Genomic DNA, 1,448 nt, shown 5'->3' with positions numbered 1-1,448 from the left:
CAATGAGACGCGTTGCTCACTGCACGTTTGGAACACTGATTGGTGATTCACTGATAGACGCCCCTTCCCACATGTACGCTCTGACACTCTGTTCCTCGGGACGAAACCATGGAAAGGTTGCCGAAGCGCGGAAGTAAACAGGGGGAGGGGCTTGTCATACCTAAAACTGGGCGTGTCCCGCCAATGCGCATCCGCGTTTATCTTCCCCCTCACTAAAGCGTCCTTGTCTGTGATTGGTCGCCTCGCGTGTCACTCAGGTTGCACCAGGCTAGGTGCAGCTTCACAATTACCGCGGAAAAGAAAAAAAAATAGACTTAATCTGTCAAAGGGGAATTTGTGTGCAGGATGGGAATGCTGTGACGGCTTCCAAGCAGAAAGCCACGTTAGGAGCACCGCATTGCAACAAATGCAAGGAATATTCACATGAGATGCTTCTCTATAGTGTGCGTGCAGGTGCCATCTGAACCATTCCGCTGGTCGTTTGTCATAGCTGGTCCCGATCTGTCGCTTCAGCACCGGACAGCGACCTCGTATCGGGCACAACGGGGATCTCGAGGCGGGGTAGGCCATTCACAATGATCTGCTGATGCAAAGTTTAAGATTGAGACTAAATATAGCGAGCCACTAATCCGTTGAGTGGTGGTATAAATTCACCTTAATGCATTGTTTATAGTGCGTTCATTGAGATGCATTTATGTGGATATAGCTTTGTCTTTATTTCTGCAGGATTGTATGACAAGCACGGGCGTTTATTTGTGATTATGGCTTCAAATGCCCTTGAAATATGACTGTGTGTGTTTGGGGGGGGGGTTGCAGTGCGTGCGCGTGGTGACGGTGCGGTGTGTGTGGTAAGCAAGTGCGCAATTGTCTGCCCTTGTCCGTCCATATATCTTTTTTTCTGTCTCTCTCTCTCTCTCTCTTGACCCCCCCCCCCCCCACACACACACACACACACACACACACACACACACACTCCTCGTCCTTCTATTTCCTCAGTCGGGTTCATCCCTCGGCTTGAGTCACGGGGCGAAGGGGGCAATAATGCGCATGGCCAATAGATGACTTCAGCACGTCAACAAGCTCTACGGAATCCCGGACTAAAACAGTATTATTATTAGCGCTACACCCCTACCCCCACCACCATCACCCCCCTAGGATTCACCTCGGTGTAGGCTACAGGCTGTACCGGCGCCATGGGGAACCGTGGCATGGAGGACCTCATCCCCCTGGTCAACAAGCTACAGGATGCCTTCAGCTCCATCGACCAATCATGTAACCTGGACCTGCCGCAGATCGCGGTGGTCGGCGGGCAGAGTGCGGGCAAGAGCTCCGTGCTGGAGAACTTCGTAGGCAGGTATACAAGACGTCAAAGAATGACCACCAGAAATAGGATAATCCCTTCCCTCTTTAACCTTCAGGGGGGGGGGGGGGGGGGGGGGGGGGGGTGA

General features: G+C 52.5%; 1 protein-coding gene across 1 annotated transcript in view; it reads left to right on the top strand.

Annotated features, from left to right (window-relative positions):
- The first annotated feature begins 226 nt into the window (after window positions 1-226).
- dnm3b (dynamin 3b) overlaps window positions 227-1,448 on the top strand; it is a 17,205-nt gene continuing 15,983 nt past the window's right edge. The window contains exons 1-2 of the mRNA XM_030363441.1: window positions 227-561; window positions 997-1,354. Of these exons, the coding sequence (XP_030219301.1) occupies window positions 1,194-1,354 (161 nt within the window). The 5' untranslated portion in view covers window positions 227-561; window positions 997-1,193. The remainder of the gene's footprint in view (window positions 562-996; window positions 1,355-1,448) is intronic.

The sequence above is a fragment of the Gadus morhua genome, chromosome 8, assembly GCF_902167405.1.
Source record: "Gadus morhua chromosome 8, gadMor3.0, whole genome shotgun sequence".
NCBI lineage: Eukaryota > Metazoa > Chordata > Actinopteri > Gadiformes > Gadidae > Gadus > Gadus morhua.
The sequence above is the reverse complement of the archived record's forward strand: the minus strand, read 5'-3'. Positions and strand labels throughout refer to the sequence as shown.